We start from the raw sequence: 21,769 nt of genomic DNA, 5'->3' as shown, positions 1-21,769 counted from the left end.
AGGCCAAAGGGAAGGGTTAAAGCATAATAAATTCGTGAACTTTATGGCTAAAGGGGCTGAAAGGGATCTAGATCTGAAGTTACAACTTCAGATCATACTCCATACTCAAAAAGGTTCACAAAATTGCTAAGAGATGACCCTAAACTCAAACATTGAGAGATCTAGCAATAGGAAAGTCAAGGAAGCAACTTTATACCTTTAAGGGGCTGGAAATGTAGCTTGAACCTTGGATCTACTGCTTCCTTGAACCTTCTAGCTCCCTTCTTCTTCCTCTAGCTTTGAAATCACACAAACACTCTCACAAATGGCTCACACACTCAATAAAGCTCAAGGGACACAAGTTAGGGCGTTCTGGACTAAGGGAGACGATGGGAGCTGCATGGGAGACGAGTTAGTGCGTTTAAATAGGGTGCAAACCCTAAAATTTAGGGTTTCACCCAGACAGGTCTACTCGTTGAGTCGGGGCTTCCGACTCGGCGAGTAGGCTCTTCCATCCGCGTCCAAAAATATGTCCTTACTCGACGAGTTGAGCCTCCAACTCGTCGAGTCCCAGTATAAAATGCAAATATTCTTTATTTAAGATACGTATCAGGAACCGGGCGTTACACCATTTTTGAAAATGGTATATGTGGTTAGGGTTTCCTAATTTTGTTAACTGTTAGTTTATCTAATTAAATAGGATAATTATAAAATTAGATAAATCCTATACCCATTTTTTCGAAAATTAGGGGTGAGGATTAAATTAAATTATTTGATTAATTTAATTAGATAATCCTTAGGTGATTAATTAAATGCTTAATTAATAGATAATTATTTGGTTTATTTTTAAATTTAAATTAATTATTTATTTTTCGAAATTTAAATATAAACCTAGTATTTTGAAAAGTTTTAAAATACACATTATATACTATATGAAAAATTAAAAGTTTAATTATTACTATATGTATAAGACTAAGTCAGTCGAACCGCTAATACGCCTCATTCACGAAGTCATACTATAAGGGTAGTTTAAGGAAGCGGCCTATAAAATGACCGCCATTTGGATCCATTCTTACCCACCGTTCTCTTGTATGGTGGAGGGTCGTTAGCCGAACGGGTTTGATAGGACAAATTAATTCTCATTAAAAGTATAATGATATTAAAAGTAACTAAACCCTTTTATTTAAAATCTCAATCTTAGTTACTTTAGGAAAATATGAATCTGTATGCTAATCCATGAAAACGCACATCATACTTTATATGTCGTTAGTGGAGCATGTGTGGTTAACCGACACACTAATAGGGACTATAAAGAGATATTATGGACATCTCGAAAAATTATCGTTGTTAATCGAGCGTGTGTGGTTAACCGACATGTCAATGTGAGATGATAAATGACATCGAGGTTGTCAAGCGAGTTTGCATGGTTATTCACATCTCGTTTGTGATCCTCGGCATCCCAGTCACAAAAGTGAAAGCATAATCTGAGATTAAACATGTCATTGATTAGATTCAATGAATCTCAAAAGATCTAGGAGTTTCATAATATTGAAATTGGTAAAAGCCTTACCTACCTAAAATAGATTCAAATTTGATTATGGCATCCCTCTTCAAAGTTCGAATCGAAAATATGGATCTTAGCCTTAATTTAAAATTATGGATTAAAATCAACTAACTTGATTTCTCTTTTCTCCCATTATAGATGTCAAGTAAGGACAATAATGGTCTTCCTTATTCTTTTGAAATGGTTTTCCTCTTTCTTCTGAAGATGATCTTCCACTTTCTAATCAAGGTGAAAATGTTTTCTCTTCTTCGGGTAATGGTGGAACTGGTCGTCATGCTTCTCCAACTCTTCCTCCTCCTCCTCCTCCTCCAGTAACTCTCCCCACGTCACGTTTTAAGTTAACTGTAGGGCATTATTAAGTATTATTTAAAGTTTAATTAATAGTTTTAACGCGGGTCCCGACCAACTCCAAAACTAGGGTTTTTCTTGACATTGGGGTTTTCTAAACCCTAATTAGGGTTTCCAACCCCAAACTCGTGTCACTCATACTAAAGTTAACTGTTTAGGTAATACAATGTTTAATAATTCGGGCACCACCCAATGCCACCTTGGGCAATGGTGGTCGGCGGCGGTCCGAGGCGACAACCATCCACACACAGCGGTGACGGCAGTTTCAAGTGATAATTCCAACAATCCAAGCACACATAAATATTCCTACATCACACACACACACACACTATCACCAAAAGAACAAGGAAAAATGCCCAATACAACCACCAAGATGGTGGCAGACGGCGGCAGAAGGTGGCAGCCACCACCTTATGGTCGTGGTGGTGGGTTTTTCTTCAATTTACGGTCAAGAACCAATCATACAACCTTACACCATTAAAACACACACACACCATATCATACACATACAGCCACCCACACACGGTGGCTGGTGGTGGCAGAAAAGGCAGCAAGGGCGGCAGCCACCATGGTTGGCGGCCATGGTGGTTCTTTTCGATTTCTGGCCAACCAAAACACACATACACCTCCTGAACCGCATCAGTGACACACACATATGGGGCACGAACACGCACTTAAACACACAGAAATCAACCAACCTCGTGGTGGCAGGCGGTGGTCGGAGAGCAACAACGAAACAGAACAGCCGCGTGGCGGCGACAGCGACGCGGAGAACGACAGAAGAGGTGAAGACGATGGAAGGGGAATGCGCCTTTACCGGAGAGGGAGACAGCGGCGGCCGCGATTTCTAATCTTCCGACTTCTCACTGCGGGGACATCGTCTTGTCGGTCTCCGTCTTCATCGGCTGCAGAAGCAGCGACGACGGTTGGTTTTGGTGGTTCACGCCGGCATCAACGAGGTGGCGGCTGGAGAGGTGAGGAACAAGGGTGGCGGATGAAAATGATTACTAGGGTTAAGGTTAAGGAGAATATGAGACGAGGGGAAGGGAAGGGTGACAGGTTTAAGTCCCCATCCTCAAAAATCAAACTTTTAACCAATTTTACACTTCCGGTCCCTCCCTCTCTTTTTTTTTCAATTTAAATCACCTAATTACCAAACAGCCCTTGCTTCGCGAATTTCTTTACATTTCAAGCCCAAAAGTTACCATTTAACCCTCAATATTCAAAATATAACTTTTTAACACCCCACGGTGTACACCCCACTAATTAATACGACTTTAGGGCTAAAAATAAAATATAAAAATACATCTTGGAGTTTTTAAGGTTTATAATTTATTTATTATTTATTTACTTATTTTATTTTATTTTATTTTATTTTATTTTATTTTATTTGAAAAGAACGTTACAAATTGTTCGTAGTAACTTATTTTTTCGGGATATCTCCAGAAAAGTCTCAGTATTTTGGAAAATTTTTTAATAAAGTCCTAAATTTTATTTTTTGAATAAAAAAATTCTGACATTTTCACTTTTTGAATAAAAAGCCCAATAAACCGGCTAATTTATTCACTTTTGCCCATTTTGACCTATTCAGCAGGTCATAGGACCAAATTGTTATTTTTTTCAAAAATAATGGGACTTTTCTGCAAATTGCGTCAAAACTTGTATATAAGGTCTAAACGTATTTTTTACGTATTTATATCTATTTTTTACGTATTTGTGTACTTTTTAAGTTTTTATATGTATACGTTTACGTATTTTTATGTATTTTAAATGTATAAACGTATTTTTTTTACTTATTTATATGTATTTTTCACTATTTTACATATTTTTATGTATTAGGTATTTATATGTATTTTTACATATTTTTTAAGTTTTTTATATAGATGTTTATGTATTTTAAATGTATAAACGCATTTTTTATGTATTTATATGTATTTTTAAGTATTTTATATATTTTTTATGTATTACGTATTTATATGTATTGTTACGTATTTATGTATTTTTTTAAGTTTTTTATATAGATGTTTATATAATTTTATGTATTTTAAATGTATAAACGTATTTTTTTATGTATTTATATGTATTTTTTAAGTATTTTACATACTTTTTGTATATTTTATGTATGTATATATGTATTTTTGTGTATTTATGTACTTTTTGGTTTTTTTATAGATGTTTATGTATTTTCATGTATTTTAAATGTTTAATCGTATTATTTTTACATATTTATTTATTTTTTACTTCAATTCGTCTTCACCATTTCATCTAATTCGTACAGCTACTTCGAGTATGTCTAGATGTTTTTCCTACACCCATATATTTTACTTCAACTCGAAGAAGTTTTACAAATTAGATGTGGGGCCCTCTGCTGCTCAGGGCCCCACCGGAAATCCACTCCCTTCCTCGTTAGACGAGTGAGGGGTACGGCAACCTTGGAGAAATCACGAATGAATCTCCGATAATACCCTGCTAAACCCAAGAAACTCCTGATGTCTGAGGGAGATCTCGGAGTCTCCCACTGCATAACCGCCTCCACCTTGGCCGGATCGACCAAAATCCCATCCTGGTTAACGAGATGTCCGAGGAACTGAACCTCTCGTAACCAAAACTCACACTTCGAGAACTTGGCATACAGCCGTTCTCGTCGCAGTACCTCCAGCAGCTCCCTGAGATGCTCCTCATGCTGCTCTCAGGCCTTGGAATATACCAAGATGTCATCTATGAACACAATGACCGAGCGATCGAGCATCGGTCTGCAGACTCGGTTCATCAGATCCATGAACACTGCTGGCGCGTTGGTGAGCCCAAACGGCATCACCACGAACTCGTAATGACCATAACGAGTCCGAAACGCGGTCTTCTCCATGTCCTCCTCCCTCACCCTGACCTGGTGGTATCCTGATCTCAAATCAATCTTGGAAAACCAAGATGCACCCTGCAGCTGATCAAAAAGATCGTCTATCCTCGGAAGCGGATAACGGTTCTTCACCGTTAACTTGTTCAGCTCCCTATAGTCAATGCACATCCTGTGCGAACCGTCCTTCTTCCTGACGAACAGGATCGGTGCTCCCCAGGGTGAACTACTCGGACGAATAAACTGCTTACCCAACAGCTCCTGCAACTGAGACGACAACTCCTGCATCTCTAGCGGTGCCAGTCGGTACGGCGCCTTAGCGATAGGGGCCGCACCCAGCACTAGATCAATCCTAAACTCAACCTGCCTCTCCGGAGGCACTCCGGGTAACTCCTCCGGAAACACATCAGCAAACTCTCTAACCACCGGAACCTCTGAAACTGAGAGCTGCTCCCTAACCCGCGTATCTACTACATACGCCAAATAACCGGCACACCCGTGCTGTATATACTGTCGAGCCCTGGCTGCCGAACAAAACCCTGATCCCAACCTGGTGCCCTCGCCATATACTACCAGTTCTCCCCTACTTGGGGTTCGAACCACCACCCGCTGCCTCTCACAGTCGATCATGGCGCCGAAACGGCTAAGCCAATCCATCCCTACAATCACGCATACATCCCCCATGGGGATAGGAATCAAATCTATCGGGAAGGACACCCCGAAAATCTCCAACTCGCATCCCCGGTAAACCGAAGAAGCAGAAACCCCGTGCTCGTTGGCGATCGAAACTCGCAACGGACACTCAAGATCACCTATCGGCACACTGAACCCTCTAGAGAAAGTCTGAGATACAAACGACCGACTCGCCCCCGAGTCAAATAATACCAAAGCGGGCAAAGAATTCACTAAAAACGTACCTAACCACAGGTACAATCAATAAGCATAACACCAATACAATAACTGAGACAGAGAATAGAAACGTACCAGCAACCACATCCGGCGCTGCCTTGGCCTCCTCGGCCGTGAGATGGAAGGCGCAACCCTGAGCCTTCGGAGGCTCCACCCTGCCTGGCCTCCCATCTCCAATCCTCACAGTGGCTGGCGCGGGACCCTGCGCCGACTTGGCGGCGAGCTGCGGACAGTTGGTCTTCACATGACCAACCTGATGACAATGGTAACAAATCCTCATATCCGCTGGAAGGACGGACTGACGGCAGTCCCTGGCATAGTGCCCCTCCTTGCCACATTTGTGGCACCCCCCTCCTGCTCTACACACTCCCGAATGAACCCTGCCACACTTTCCACAAGTGTGGCTCTGCTGACCCCCAGACCGTGCATCAGCGGTCTTAGACCGCTTAGGCGCCGGCTGAGACTGTGCCGCTGCCTGATGCTGCTCCTTCAGCTGCAGCTCTATCTCCAACTCACACCGCCTCACATCTTCCTGTAGATCCAGGAGGGTCTCACAACGCTGTGTAGCCACAAACTGCCGTATATCCGTCTTGAGCATACTCAGATAACGAGTCATCTGAGACTGCTCCGACGCAAACTCCGGGCAAAACATAGTCCTCTCCGTGAACATCCGGGTAATCTCCATCACGGACTCCCCATCCTGTCTCAATGTCAAAAACTCTTGAGCAAGCCGCTCCCGTTACACGCGCGGAACGTAGCGGGTGCGAAACATATCCCGGAACTGCTCCCAAGTAACAGCAGCTCGCTGATCATCAGAATATGAACCTGTCGTCAATCTCCACCAGTCCTTTGCCCCGAGCCTAAGCAGGTTCAGAGCACACCTGACCTTCTGGTCAGCAGGACATGAGCACGTGAAGAAACAGCCCTCCACGTCGGACAACCACCGCATAGCCCTGATCGCATCCTGAGTACCATCAAATGTCGGGGGCTTCGTATTATCGAAGTCCTGGTACTGGAAAGCCCTGTCGGCTCCTCCTCCAATCCCTGCCGCAGTTACAGCCGAAGTGGCTGCAACGGCTGCTGTCTCTGCCAGAGCTGCATATCGCTCATCAAAATACTCGACCATCGCAGTCTTGATCGACCCAAATATCTCTGGTAGCTGCGCTCGGAAAGCCGCAGCGACCTCATCGTGCAGAATCTCCCGGATCCTGGCATCCAGCTCCTCAGTCTCCATCTGAACCACGGGCTCAGGTGCTACCGGCACCTCTGGCCCTCCGTCCCCCTGTCCCGACCCTGATCCGGATCCCGATCCTGATCCGGACCCAGCAGCAAAACGTCTCGTCACCACCATACTGAAAGATACGTTCAAGACATCAGATACACAACATAATATCGGGAGACCAAAACTCACAAATCCTAGGGGTTGTGACTTCCTTGCTACGCGTATGGGTCCTGTGCTTCCAGTAGTACGGGCCCATACTACCTTCCACACCTACCCATATTTGTCTCAAGTATCACCACAACTCCCTAATACTATACTCAACATAATGTGTGCTCAACCCTCACTACTAGGGGACATCGCCTATCTCACTACTGATCCCACAGCTCTGCACAACTCACGCCTCCATGGAGCTTCCATCAGCCCCTGCAGCGCTAGTGTATGCTAGCCGCACATAACGCTGGACCCGATAGACTTTCGAATATCCAACCCTACCCTAAGGTCGAGTCAGACATTCTCAGGCTATAAGATCTTAACTATACACGGTCGTGATGCATACACTAAACATCTACAGTTATGATGTCAATCCCATATACAAGAAACCCTAGGCTAATAGGTATCATATAATCAGGCAAATCTATCATGCGATTCCTGAAGATCCCTAGCCTAGCACTAGCATGCTGTTCTAACATATCAGAATATCAGATAACTGTATGGTATTTTGGGGTTTACTTACAGGCTCCGGCTGATCGTACCCTCTGCATCCTCCATCCTTTCTTTTGAAAACCATTTTTAAAACTTACTTCCCAAAAATCTCCTTGGTTTGAGACTGGATTCACACGAGTGTTCCTCCAATTCACTCAAACCAAGGCTCTGATACCAACTTGTAACGTCCAAAAATTTCACGCCAAATTCAAACTTTTTAAATCACAAATAAAAGTCAAATAGTATTGTTTACAAAAATGTTTTCAAATCAATATCCATCAGAGTGTCCCAAAATCATAACATAAGGATGAGGAGCGGTACGGTCACGCCTTCGCCTTGCCATGATCTCCTGAAGTACCTGAAACAATAAACTGGAAACTGTAAGCCCGAGGGCTTAGTGAGCTACCCCCAAAATACCAATACCACACTGACAATACCATATCAGTAACAATCAATCAATCAATCATGCATACTGGGCCATCGGCCTGACTGGTCCGCCCTACCGGGCCTACAGTCTATCTGGATATATTCATGCATACTGGGCCATCGGACTGACTGGACCGCCCTACCGGGCCTACAGTCTATCAGAATCTATCCCGAGCCTTCGGCATGACTGGTCCGCCTCGTGGGCCTGCAGTCTCCCCGGACCGCTCATAGGGTATGTTGGCCTTCAGCACAAAGCAGGACCGCCTCAACCCAACCAATAAGCAAATAACCAAGTTCGCATAACTATCATATACTGGCATATACAAACATCAACATATCTGTCATACTGATCATCAACCATAGAATCCTCTAGTAACTAGAGTACCGACCTAGCAGGTCACTAACATACCAATCCTTACGGATCATAAAGCATAACATACTGTCTACCCTGATTCCGATCTAGCAGACCAAACCATATGTAGCATACCATAACAATAACAACTAAAGGGCCGGCCTTGGTGTCGTAGACCCTATCGATATAGTGAGGATAACTCACCTCGCAGATGCCGAATCGAAAGGTAAACTCCAATTCTCGGATCACTTGACACAGGCTCCACCACCTATGACCATAGTACAATATACTCATAAGTCCTTAAATCTATAAGGTACTCCATAACCCACCAGTCAACCCTTGGTCAAAGTCAAAGTCCTTAGTCAAGGTCAACAGTCCATGTTGGCCCCCAACTCGCCGAGTACCCTTGGCTACTCGTCGAGTTCCTCGAAGCACATTCCACTCGCCGAGTCATCGGGGTGACTCGTCGAGTTCCTTCGATTCCCGTTCAAACTCTAAGGCCACCCGTCGAGTTCCCTCTTTGCCACTCGACGGGCACACACGCATACATATCCTAGGGAAAACTCATCCGACTCGCCGAGCTGTTCTTCAACTCGTCGAGTCTTATGGTGATCTTCATCGGACTCGCCGAGTTGTTCATCCGACTCGTCAAGTCCACGGCCATCTTCATGTGACTCGCCGAGTCAACCTTGCGACTCGCCAAGTCCATTCAGTCCTTCTTCCATACAGACTTGTTTTGAGCCATGCAGCGGCTCCAAATCACATATCCAAGCTTCTAGGGCATGCTTTTCACGTAAAGTTGCAAACTTTACGTGCATGCATAGCTACAAAGGTTCTAAATGCCAAATCTAAGTTCTTAATGGGGCTTCATGTCCAAGAGGGACCTCAATCATGACCAATACAGCAACTTTATGATTCTAAAACTTAAGGAGGGTCCAGATCTGAAGTTACAACTTCAGATCTAGCCCATAGCCCACCTTATCAACCTCAAAATCCATGAAAACCCCCAAAACTCAACAAAAGAAAAAAAGGGAAGTAAGGATGGCAACTTGATACCTCCAAGGGATGCTAGCTAAGGTAATTTCTGCTTCCCACACCTTCCTTGCTTCAATTCCTTTGCACTTCTAGCTTTTCTCTTCTAGCCAACCTTCTTTCCAAGCTTAGGACACACCAAAAGGGAATACCACACGAATTAGGGTTTTTAAGGAGCTCTCGGAGGCTGCAAAGAGGCCAAAGGAGGCTGAAGCTCCTTTAAATAGGGTGCAAAACCCCGGGATTTAGGGTTTCATCTGCCAACTCCTACTCGCCGAGTCCCAATATGGACTCGTCGAGTAGGTCACTTAACACGCGGTCCCACCCCGCTGCTACTCGACGAGTAGGTCAACCAACTCGTCGAGTAGAGCTTCACCCAATAAATCTTATTTAAACCATACCTGAGAATTGGGGCGTTACATTAAATCCCGCATTTTTGTTGATTTTTTTATTTTGTCGACCAATTATAGAAAGATAAGAATTCAAAGATAAGGTTTGTGTATTAAATACTTGTACTTATTGTTTAATCTTTTGGACGTCTTAAATCTATTTTAAGAAATAGTAAGGTTTGTATAATAATATAGTAAGATATATATATATATATATATATATATATATATATATATATATATATATATATATATATATATATATATATATATATCGGGTACCCATCGGGTACGGTTTCGGGTACGGGTGTGGGTACCCGATAGGTAGAACCATCCCCGTCCCCATCCCCATCCCCGTTTTTTGCATTCGGGTAATACCCGTACCCGTATCCATCCCCGATCAATTTGGGGATTTAACCGGTCAATTCGGGTTCGGGTTTCGGGTACCCATAGGGTACGAGTTTTTTTGCCATCTCTAGGTGGGATCCCCCATGATATTACATGTTGAATGATCTGGTCCTCCCATTATGTTTTACTATTTGGTATAAATAAACTAAGGAAAGCTGTCATTGTTTATTAAATTGTTTCACAAACATAATATGAGTGTTGAGTTCAAATCGGTTTAGTTAATTACAAAACTCAAATTAAACTATCGTCTAAATGTAATATTCCATCGTTAAAAAAACCTGAAAACTAGAACCAACGGTCTCATAAGTTCCATATTTCAGGAACTGGAACTAAAACTAAATGACATTGGTTGTGGTTACTAAACCGGCAGTTCCCGTTTGAAAGACAATACTTGGTCCTGTGCTCACCTGAAAGGCCAAGCAAACAACACACAATAAGTAAACGCTTGTAGATATTATGATTCATCTGCTACACCACCTCAATAATCCCTTACATCTTTTTATCAATATAAATATTGGTGTATTTGTGTTGTATCCCAAGTAAATTACATGTATTGTTTCAAATACTTAACATGCATACACAAAAATGACATTCAATTTGAAACCCAAGAGATGACAACGTGATTTATAGTACCATCGATAGTTTATACCAAATCAATCTTGGTACTAAAAAAAATATATATATATATAATAGTATTATTGAGCCAGCGACTATTGCGGTGCATAAAATTTAATAAGGAAAAGAAAGTGGTGCTGTAATTGCATTGGCGAAAACTGAAAAGGCAGGTAAAACATCATTATCTTCAAACACATGAAAGTTCCTTCTCAAAGAAAATAAAAGAAAAAAAGCAAAAAGCTAAAGCAATCATAATTACAACACCACCACTCATCCCAAATCCCCAACCAACTCATTAATTCAACCACACTCCCTGTCTTTCAACTAAACTCAACTCAATCAGACTCATGGACCCGATCCGGATCCACACCCTGAACCTCCCCTCCTCTGATGAGGCTTGCCCGCCGCACCTCCTGGATCCGGGAGGTGACCTCCGCCATGGTTGGGCGGTTGTCCGGGTACTGGGCGGCACAATCGATGGCCACCTGCAACAGCTGCACCATGTCCTCCTCCACGTTCTGGTACCTGAGCAGCTCAAGGTCAAACACCTCGGAGGTCCACTCTTCTTTGACCGTGGACTGGACCCATCTCGGGAGGTCAACTCCTTCTTCGTTTAAAAGTGCATGGGTCGGAGCCTTTCCGGTTAGAAGCTCCAACAGCAGCACCCCGAAACTGTAGACATCCGCTTTTTGGGAGACTCTGCGTGGGTCCGTCACCTCCGGTGCACGATAGCCAGCCACACGGTTAGGGGTTGAAGGCAGGCCCCCCACTAGATTGGCTAGACCAAAATCCGATATCCGGGCCTCCAATGATTTGGTCAGGATCACGTTTGATGATTTGATGTTCCCATGGGAGATGTCCTGCCCGTGACTGTGTAAATACTCGATGCCCCGGGCAGCCCCCAGAGCAATGCCTGACCGGATTTCCCAGTTCAATGGTGTCCTTCCACCTCCTTTGTTTCCTGAAACCACAAACAAAACATCTCACACTTTTTTAAATGCTAATCAAATTAATTACAACTTTTTCCAACTACAAACTACTAGATAACAACTAAAACATCTCATGGACGACTTTTGGTACTTTGTGTTTGGCTTTTCCTTGCAAATTTGACCTTTGTGCCTGCCTACAGCCTATGAAAATACAAAAAGGACATTGTAGTTTGCAACAGATATAAATGATTTTCGACAGATTTTACACATGTGAAAAAAAAAAAAAAAAAAACAAACATATTTTGTCCAAAATCACCAGTTCTTGCAAAGTATAGAGTTTGTGATCGGAGTTTTGACAAGTTCAGTTATTAGTAAATTTCCATGGCTCTTATGTGATTTTCACAAATAGATTTGACTTTTTCCATGGAAGAGAATGCAACTTAAATTGTCGAAATGAAAATCTAACTCAATCCTATGAACAAGCTAGCAATGATCAGAAATATGAGTTAATAGCATCTCTAACCATTGTATTATAGAGTCTAATCACGCTACCATACCATTATACTTTCAAAATTGATGAAAAGGATGTAAGAAAAAAAGCATTATGGTCACCAATATTGACACAAGTTAACAAGTCCCGACTCTGGTTACTTTTAGTTTTGGACATCAATTTTGTCATCTTCAGAGTATTAATGGTTGGTTACAAATGGTATGAACCCAAGGATAAAGGATGAAGGAGAAAAAAGCAAACCATGGAGAAGTGCAGAAAGGCTTCCCATCGGCATGTAATCATAGACGAGAAGCTTTTCTTCTTTGCTGTAATAGTAAGCTCTGAGTGGAACCAAATTCTCATGATTCATTGCACCAACGAATTCAATCTTTTCCCTGAATTCTGGCTCTGATACTGTAACATCCTTCAGTCTCTTCACTGCTACCATCATTCCTGCCTCCAACACCGCCTTGTACGCCGTCCCAAACGTCCCTTTACCAAGCACCTCCGCAGAAGCTCGTAGCAAATCCTCCAAATCGAATATGGTAGAGGAGTTCCTGAAGAACACCAGCTTCTTATTACCACTGCCATCTGCGCCTCCACCGGTGTTTACACCCGCCGTAGAAGATGTAGTCATTGCCGCCGCAGCTGCTGCAGCAACGGAGAATCCATTGCTACCGGTTCCGGAACCTGTCAATGGTTTCTCCCCTAAAACCTCTGCATCTGTTAACTTGGAAGCACCAATGTCGATTGAGCTTGTTTTCTTAGTGGTTCTCTTTCGACAAAGGATAAACAGTAGGAGGAGGAGAACGACGAGTCCCAGTACAGATCCAATTACTATACCGGCAATCGCGCCTCCGGACAAGCCGTTCTTCTTCTTCCTGTTTCTGTCCAGATCTACAGAAACCGCCGGAGGAACATTTTCCTTGGTAGGGCAAATTTCGTCGAGGGGAGAACCACAGAAGGAATTTCCGATAAACGATTCCTTGGGTTTTGATTGGAGAGTTTTAGGAACAGAGCCATTGAGGTTGTTGAATGAGACATTAAACTGTTCCAAATTGGGGATATTGAGGTCCGGTAAAGAACCGGAAAACTGGTTGTTCTCGAGATATAGCGTTCTCAACCGCGTGAAATTGTTGAAACCACTTGAAATCTCACCGGAGAAATTGTTTCCAGCAAGGTTTAACCTGACAAGGTCGCGTAAACTACTAAAAAGGTTCTCCGGGAAGAGGCCGGAAAAGTGATTACCCTGGAGATAGAGGTTGCGTAAATCGAGACAGGAAGAGAGATCGGAGGGGAGGGGGCCGGAGAGCGCATTAAAGCGGAGACTGAGGGTTTTAAGTTTAGTTAAGTTTCCGAAAATGCCGAGCGGGATTCGGCCGGAGAGTGAGACACCAGGGAGGTGGAGGGCGGTGACGCGGTTAGTGGTGTTATCACATTGTACGCCGGGCCAATTACATGGGGTTTGTTGGGTGGTTGTCCAGAAGAGGGTACGGCCGCCGACGGCGGAGCGGAGAGAAAGGAGAGCAGCTCGGTCGGAAGCCAGATCTGTCATAATTCCGGCGGGCAGAAAGACCAAAATGTGGAAGAGAAGGAGCAACATTATTGCGGTTGCGGAGTGAATCCCCATATTTTCACACGAATAATTTGAAAATGCAAACCCAAAATTGTAATAATGGTAGATGTGAATTGGAATGGGATATGTGAATCTTCAAAAACAGGTGTTGTTGGACGTCATGCGGCTTGGGTGGAAGAAGACTTTTACTCTGCTTTCATCATCATCGTTTGCTCACCGGAAAGCAGCAGCTGCAGCAGTTGAACAAGGGGGGAGAGAGAGTGAGAGAGACAGGCTGTAAACCCTACGCTGTATGTATAATACTCCTCACTCAGTCAAATATAGTCTCATCTCGAGGAGGCTCATCTCATTCTTTTGAGTGAATTACAAGATTGTCCCTCCTGTCCTGCACAACTCACTTAAAATTAATGGATAGGGATGTTTTTTTAGCCTTTTTTTTATCCATGTTGTATAATCTCAATTTCGAAAATCTTTCAATTCTCAGCATCTCATCTCATATGACGACTTAATTTGTTTTTTTTATCGTTATACTAACTTTGAATTTAATTAAGGGTTGTGCTATAAGTATCATTTAACCAAATTTATCGCGCTAAACTCAATCTAATTAACTATTTTAAATTTGATTTAACATTATTGTTTTGTTTTTTTTTGTTTCCTTTTTTAACACTTGATTTGACATAATTAAACTTTATATATATATATATATATATATATAATTAAAAAGAATTAAAAACCGATTTTATATAGTCGTCCGACTTATAAAATGCTGTTCGAAATTTATAATAATAATAATAATATTAAAATATAAAATAATAAATAATAAAAAACCGATTTTATATATCCGTTCGAATTTTATAACGTCCTCCGAATTTATAATGCCGTCTGAATTATAAAATTTTGTTCGAAATTTATAATAATAATAATAATAATAATATTAACATTATAATAATAATAATAATATAAATTAAAAATAAATTAAAAACAACAAAAAGACAAAATAGAAAAAAAAACAAAAAATAAAAAATAAAAAATCAAATCAGTGATATAATTAGAAAAATGAGGGGGTAGTTATAGAAAACCCCTTTAATTAATTCATATCGAAAATGTTTAACATTTTTTATAATTTATATAATAAACAAACTAAGTTGTCATCATCTATCTAAAATGTTCAATAAGACTGTGTGGTATACATACCATGAAACGGGTCGTGGTCCAGGTGGCCACGAGAAAATTTCCTGCACACCACCCCGACATTCCGTGGTCGGGCGTGGTCGTTGTTCTTCGTGTTCCCGACGACGAGTGTAAACGGATTCGACGTTTGGTTAATTGATTTGTTGACCGTTGAACGGTCATTTGGCCTTTTTTTTCAAACTCAATTCAATATACAAATAAATAAACCTTCTATTTTCACCAAAACACACCTTCATTCTAACCTTCATTCTCTAAAACCACAAAACACATGCACATGGATTCCACAAAACATATGGAATTTTTAAAAACTTTTGACTCGGATGACGACGTAGAATTTGTCGAGACATTCTTCAACGTTGTGCAACACATTCACGACGAAGAAAGTTCGAATGCTGCTCGTACAAGGGCGGTCGTCAATCGTGATCGTCAAGCCGCACACGACTTATTGGTACGTAATTACTTTGCCGATAATTGTCTTTATAATGACGACTCGTTCGAACGTCGTTTCCGTCTAAATAAGGCTATATTTTTACGTATTAGTAATGCTTTAGAATCTCGTTATGATTTTTTCAAAAAAAAAAACCGACGCTAGAGGAAGAATGAGTTTTAGTAGTATACAAAAATGTGTTGTTGCTCTTAAGTATTTGGGATACGGTATAGCATTTGATGCATCTGACGAATACTTGAAAGTATCCGAGAGGACCGCAGTTGAATGTGTAGATTGGTTTTCTGCATGTGTCTATGAGGTTTTTCACGAACAATATTTGTGCAAACATACTCAACGTGATATTGAGAGATTATATGCGGCTCATGAAGAGAGGCATGGATTTCCGGGTATGCTTGGCAGTCTAGATTGTACGCATGTGGCTTGGGAAAAATGTACAAATGCATGGCGTGGTCAGTTCACTCGAAGAGATATAGGTGAACCAACTATCATCCTAGAAGTTGTTGCATCTCAAGATTTGTGGATATGGCATGCCTTTTTTGGAGTAGCGGGGTCTAACAACGACATTAATGTTCTTGGCCAATCTCCACTTTTCAACGATATTTGGACCGGCAAAGCATCTGATATGACGTTCACGGTGAACGGGCACACGTACAAATACGGTTACTACCTTGGTGATGGGATATACCCGGATTATTCTACATTGATGAAGGCATACTCGGTTCCTCGAAGTGAAAATGCAAAGTTGTTTACAAAAAAACAGGAATCGGCGAGAAAGGATATCGAGAGGGCATTTGGAGTCCTTAAGCAGACATGGCATGTAGTGAAATATGTTACACGACTCTGGGATAAAGAAAGAATTAAACGAATGATCATAGCATGTATTATAATGCATAATATGATTATTGAAGATGAAGGTCGAGCGATTTGCACGTATGATCCGAACGACGTTGTCATTCCAATTGAGGAGTTCGTACCCGGAACGAATGCGTTTTTAGAGCGAGTTGTTGAAATTCATAACTGTAAAACGTGTTTCAATCTTCGAGAAGATGTCGCGAAACATTTATACCAACGTAACATGAACGACGATTAGTTTTTTTTATATGTATGTTTGTTTGTTTTTTTTAATTAATGTAATGTTTTTTTCTAGATTAACTAAGTAATGTAGTTTGAAGTTGTAATTTTATTTTTATAATTAATGAAAAACTAGTTTAAAAAAATGAATGTTTTTTAATTATAAAAAATGTAATTTTATTGTATTTTTGAATTAAAAAAAATAAAAATAATGATGTGGAGTGGTGTGTTAGTGGTAGGGGAATGTGGTGTTGATGTGGCACCCACCACATATGTGGTATGTGATGGGTATAACGGACGACCTAAAATCCATCTCATTTTTCTAAAAACCTTGATATTTAAATTCATAATATTTTAATAAATAGTATCACTAGATATAAATATTTAAATAGTTACATATAATATATTATTTCATATATATATATATATATATATATATATATATATATATATATATATGGCTGAGTTATTTTGCGAACCAAAAGATTTGTGAGAACTTGCGAACTCATCATTTTTTAACACCAAAAATATCAATCTTCTTCAAATTGTGCGTCTAAGTCATATCTATGCTAAAAAAAACATTTGACAATTTTTTTATTTATTTTCGAAATTTGCATGTATGCACAATCAACAGTTGTACGGACTGCTGATGAGCACAATTTGTAACACCTGGTTCCAAGTATGGTATTATTTTAGAGTATGTATGGTAATCTTCTCTGGAAGCCACGACGTGGTGAAGCCTCACCACGACGCGACGATGAGTTTGAGCCGTGGGGTTTAACGAACCACCACGACGTGGTGATTGCGCCACGACGTGGTGGTGGCTGTTGGGGAGAAATCCTAAAGTTTAAGGGTTGAGCCCTTTTTAAAGATCCTTAGCCCCCTTCTAGCCCCTCCCATCAGCCTCCATCTCTCCAAATCGTCCCTTGCAAACCCTAGAGCCATTTTGTGAGCTTTAGCCTTAAAAGTGTGAGTTTTTAGTGTTTGTGAAGGAAAAGGTGGTGGAAGACCTCATTGGGAGTCCAAGGCAAAGAAGATCCAGGAGTTTACATTCCTCTAGCATCTCAAGGAGGTATAAAGTCTTCATCTTGATGAGTTTATGTTTAGATCTATGGATTTTTCCCCTTTTTCTCTTTTTCTTGTTGCCTTGGGTGGTTGAACTTTATAAAGCCTGCAACTTTATGAGTCCCCAGGCCATTTGGAGCATTTGGCTCTTTGGATCTAGTCCAGATTTGAGCTTTGAGGGTCATGCATGGAATCTTGGCCTTTTGCCCTATTTTGACCTAATAAGAGTTTAAGACATGCATTGGACATGCATGTCTGAAAAACCATCGACTTTTATAGTGTGTTTGGAGTTAGAGATTTTGGATCTTAAAAGTCGAGATATATACATTTTGTAGGGTTCTCTTTGAAAGTTCACAAGAATGTGTACTCGATCCCTTTAGTCCTTCACTTGACTCACGCATCCATGTGAACAAGTAATTAGTCTTGATTTTCCAATGCTAGAAAGTTCTCATTCATCATATTATTCAACTTGCATGATTCCAAGTTTCGGTCCAATTGAAACTTGGGTGATGAGGAACTTTCCTGATTTGGTAAATTTAGACACTACCACAAATGAAAGAATCAAATCCATTTTCCAATATTGCTGTCAGTGGAATCATATAAGCAACAATTTTCCACAAATGTCATTGTAAGGATACTTCAAATAAATAAAATTAAACAATTTTCTTTTATTTTAAAACTTTGCGGAAAAACTTATCCTTACAATCCACATGGAAAATTGTTGTTATCTATTCCTTAGCAATATATCATAACTTCTTAAGCAACTGCTCAAAATTCTGATGCGATCGAAATCCACCTTCGCGATCAGAATCAGCATATACTTCCTTTAAGATTTCTCTCTATTCTTTGATTCTTAAAACATCAACATGTGACCCAGTCACATCATGTAATGAGGATCTCAGAATAGAACTTAACAGAGTTAGATAATGGGCTCTACCTGATGTAGAGTCAAACTTATTGACTTTAACATCCTTAGGTAAATTTGGCAGCTTTGCAATCAACGCCCCTTCCTTTGGCAAAATAAACATATGGACCCTTTGGTAATGGGACTATCTCAGACTTAGCCTTTCTCTTTACCATTTGGTCAACCGGGTTGACTATGGCCAATCCCTTTCCATTGGGAAGAGAATGCTTTTTCTGGATTTCCAGTGTCACCATTGTCACTGTCCATAAAGTTTTTGGGAAGTTGATCTTCTAATCAAATTTGCTTTACTATCGTTCCAAATCATTGCTGATTCAGCAGCACCAAGCAAATAGATATGATCATTAAGGTTCATGTCATAGTCTGTTTCATAGTAGTCCCAAAGGAACTCACTATGTGACTTAGAAAGTGATTGAACATCCAACTTTCTCAAGACTTTGACACTCAACTCTCCCGGCTTGTCAATATGTGACTTCATCTCTAAGATGTGATCACACATAGACCTTGCTTGCCATTAGGGCTTGAGTGACCTTGAACTTGTGGGTTAGGGAGAATAATTGGAGGAGGTGGAGGAAGAGAAGTATGACTTCCATGAGCCAAACTCGGGAAGTCATATTCATTAGGAAAGCTTGGTTTGGGAAGATCATTGTTGTCTAAACCAGACATCAACAATGGGAGAAATTCACGTAAAGTTGATTTAAGTCCTTAATATAACACCCAATATGATATATTAAGGCTAGGACCCAACAAACTATTTTATAACTTGGAAGAGGGATGTCGTAATCCAAGCTATAAAATATTTGAAGGTAGGTGAATGACGATTCACCAATTTCCACCAAGATAAACGAAATGTATTATTAGGTTTTAATTGGTTTTGAAACTCCTAGATTCTTTTGAGATTCATTGAACTTTTCAATGACATGTTTCAATCTCGAGTGTGCCCTTCAGGTTTTGTGACTGGGATGCCGAGGATCACAAAACAAGGTGTGAAGTAACCATGCAAATATACTTGGTACCCTTAATATTTACCCCTCGATCGATGTGCCGGTTAACCACACACGCTCCAACGATACTATGATAAACATTAAGTTACCCTTTGCCTACCTTGTTAAGTCCAGGTTAGTGTGCCGGTTAACCACACACGCTCCACTAACAGCTTAAACAAAGTGCAAAGTGTAATTTCATGGATTAGCACCTTATTCACATTTTCCTAAGTAACTAAGATTGGGAATTTATAAGTGTTTAGTTACTTAGTATTTATCATTATACTTATAATGAAGGGAGAATTATAGTCCTTGTCCTACCTGTTCGGCTAACGACCCTCCACCGGTCAAGGAAGCGGTGAGTGAGAGTGGACACCCATTAAACTGCCATTTTATAGGCAGTAACCTTATACCCCCCTTATAGACCGGCTTCGTGAATGAGGCCTACTAATGGTAAGACGACTTGCTCTTATACATATAATATATTAAACTTTTAATATTATAATAGTATAAAGGTGTATTTTAGACATTTAAAATACTTGGTGGTTTAATCTATTAATTAAACTAGACTTTTAATTTAATTAAACTCAAACCATATATTTATGGATTAATAATACTCTTTTAATTAAACGCTTTAATTAACTATTAATAAAGTCCATAAGAGTTAATTTGAACTATTCAACAAAACATCATAATTCCAATTATTAAACTCAAAATTAAAACCATTTAATTAATTGTTTAAGTTATGAACCTAAGAGTTTTAGAATTCAATTCTTTTTTTCATAAAAAACTTTTCTCAAATTCCAAAACTTGAGGGCAAGTTTTGTAATTCTTGAAAACATTTGTATTCCATAACTTATGGAATTAATGGTGTTTTATGATGAAACTTTCCATGTTCCATAACTTAAGAACAAGTTATGGAATTCTTTAAAACATTAACACCAAATTTTGTAACTTCATAAAAACTTTGAATCAAATTTTTTTTTTTAAAAAAACTTTCATATCCATAACTTATGGAAGTTTCAAAAACCCTTAAGATCACAACTTTAAAAAAAACTTTTGAGCTCCAAAATTTTATGACAAAATATGTAACTCCTTAAAACATTTAGATCAAACTTTTAAAACTAATAAAATAATCATATCATTTTATCTTTTACTAAATTTGACCTAATTCAACTCATATAACAAATGATTCAAATTTTACAAATAATTCGTTTTTCACAAAACAAGTAATTATCTTAAAATTTGACAAACGTCATGTTTTTTTTTTCCTTTTTTTTCAACTTGAAAATAAAACTTTTGCATCAATATAACAGAAAACAACCCATGGCTCTGATACCACTGTTGGGTTTTGAGCATTCTAACACTCCTATGGTGTACATGCAACCCTATAAACCTTGGATCTATGTTTTCTCTATTATACATGCAAATATTAACTATTCCAAGGTTTCATCCTAACTAGCATATTATGAATCACCTATACTACAAAGTTCTAGTTAGATGACATACCTTTTGATGTAGCTTGATGTCTTCAAGCTTTAAGAGCTTAGCCCCAATAGTGTGGAAGCCTCAAATGGAATCACAAAGCACCAAAACACCTTGGAAGAACTTGAGAGAATATGTATGCACACTAAAATCGGCCCACTCTTATTTTCACACACTTGTGCCAATTTTGTGAGCCAAGGACCCCTTTATATATTATGGAGGATTAGGGTTACATCTATGTAAACCCTAATACCCATGACCTTTCATTTACATAGGATCCATGGGTTAAAAGCTCCATGGACCATCAATGAAAGCTTAGCCCAACCTAAATGAACTTGGCCCATTCCATATATATAAGAGTCCATATTTAATTAGTTCTTTTTGATCACTTAATTAATTCTAAATTAATTCTTGATCAATACTAATTAAATAATATGATTCTATATTAATATATTAGAACTTATAATATATTAATATAAATCATAAATATACTATTCTCAAAAGACTATCCATATAAATTGTGCCGGTGAAGTGCAACCCAAATGGACCATGCCGGGTCGGGTCAAGTACATACCAAATATAGTTATGGACTTAGACATTAATCCAACATCATGAGCATTCCAGATACGAGCTGAGGGTCGGGTAGGGCATGCCAGACTCGTACTGAGGGCCGGGGAGCAAGCCAGACATAAGCTGTGGGCCCATAGGGCAAGCCAGACTTATGTTGTGGGCTCAGGGGTAATCCAGTGTAATAGGTGTGGACCCATTGTGTAATGCATGTTTCCTGGTATGCATTTAATTATAATTTA

The 21,769-nt window shown here is 40.0% G+C and overlaps 1 protein-coding gene across 1 annotated transcript; it reads right to left on the bottom strand.

Annotated features, from left to right (window-relative positions):
- Nucleotides 1-10,913: 10,913 nt before the first annotated feature.
- Nucleotides 10,914-14,124, bottom strand: LOC145134720 (putative inactive receptor kinase RLK902). The gene is made up of 2 exons (XM_079069558.1): nucleotides 12,481-14,124; nucleotides 10,914-11,761 (listed from the first exon to the last, which is right to left on the bottom strand). Exons 1-2 carry the CDS (start codon nucleotides 13,847-13,849, stop codon nucleotides 11,136-11,138), a joined length of 1,995 nt encoding a protein of 664 aa, XP_078925684.1. The 5' UTR covers nucleotides 13,850-14,124; the 3' UTR covers nucleotides 10,914-11,135.
- Nucleotides 14,125-21,769: the final 7,645 nt, after the last annotated feature.

The sequence above is a fragment of the Lactuca virosa genome, chromosome 8 (assembly GCF_052849685.1).
Source record: "Lactuca virosa cultivar CGN04683 chromosome 8, Lactuca_virosa_CGN04683_v6, whole genome shotgun sequence".
Lineage (NCBI taxonomy): Eukaryota > Viridiplantae > Streptophyta > Magnoliopsida > Asterales > Asteraceae > Lactuca > Lactuca virosa.
This window is presented reverse-complemented; position numbering and strand designations above follow the sequence as displayed.